Below are 989 nucleotides of genomic sequence, written 5' to 3'. Positions count from 1 at the left end.
TAGGAGCCCGTCCTGCTGGGCATTGGCAGTGAGAGCAGCTGTGTCTGTGGTGCCCGTGTTGGTGGTCGTGTCAGCACTGAAGTCCTGCAGATTCGAGGTGACGTTGTTGGCTCTCGGTGTTATCTCCGGCGCTCCCAGGGAGCCTCTTCTCCGCCTGAAGCCGCGCTCGTGGTACACCACGCCGTTCTGCCGCATGAGAGTCGGCGGCGGCACCGGCGAGGCGCTCCCGTCCATGTCGTTCTCGGACTGGCTGTTCATGGGCCAGTCGGAGGAGTCGTGCACGTTGGACTGGTTGTCCGAGCTGGAGCAGCAGGCGCCCTCCTGCGAAATGCTCGACGACAGACTTACGGCCTCCTTGCTCAGGCTTTTCTGCCGCATGAACAGCTTCACCAGCGAGAAGTTGCTCGCCTCGTTCCCCATCGTCCTGCTGCTCTGGCTGGACCTCATGCTGTTCTGCAGGTCGAACACCTTGACGCACCCTCCGGCAGCCTCGAGAGACCGCCGCATGAGCGAGCGCCGCATGAGGTTGGGCATGCTGTTGCTCTTGCTGCTAGACTGGCCCTGGGCCGGGGGCTTGGCGCTCTCGGCCCCGCGGCTGCCTCCTCCCGGCTGAGGGTGGGCGATGGTTGCCCTCGAAGGCACCTCCGGCGTTCGCGACGACCTGCGGCTCACTCTCGACCAGGTGGTATAGGGCTCGTCGGAGTGTGTCATGGAGGGGGCGGAGCAGCGGCCCTCCAGCCGCTCTCCGGACCAGTGGTGGCTGCAGCCGCTGGACTCGCTCTCTACTGGGGGACAATGGGGCCACAGGTGAGGCACTAAGTGATGGCGGGCTGAGCTAGATAAAGTCTCTCTGGCACTTAGTGTTTATAATCATTAAAGGAATTTCATTAAGAATTGGAATGTCATCAAGAAGCTCATAATTGTGAAATTAATTTGTCATGAATAAGATAATACATACTAGTAGTTCTTTTTAAAAATCGTTTCCCACT

At 59.5% G+C, this 989-nt stretch overlaps 1 protein-coding gene across 1 annotated transcript in view; it reads right to left on the bottom strand.

Moving 5' to 3' along the window:
* The window catches only part of LOC119594760, a gene marked incomplete at its 5' end in the record, with an annotated part of 14574 nt that overhangs the window by 6817 nt on the left and 6768 nt on the right, over positions 1-989 (bottom strand). Inside the window, 1 exon segment of the mRNA XM_037943852.1 lies at positions 1-785. This exon segment is cut by the window's left edge and continues 1028 nt beyond it. Coding sequence (XP_037799780.1) covers positions 1-785 — 785 coding nt within the window.

The sequence above is a fragment of the Penaeus monodon genome, chromosome 34 (genome assembly GCF_015228065.2).
Source record: "Penaeus monodon isolate SGIC_2016 chromosome 34, NSTDA_Pmon_1, whole genome shotgun sequence".
NCBI classification, from domain to species: domain Eukaryota; kingdom Metazoa; phylum Arthropoda; class Malacostraca; order Decapoda; family Penaeidae; genus Penaeus; species Penaeus monodon.
The sequence above is the reverse complement of the archived record's forward strand: the minus strand, read 5'-3'. Positions and strand labels throughout refer to the sequence as shown.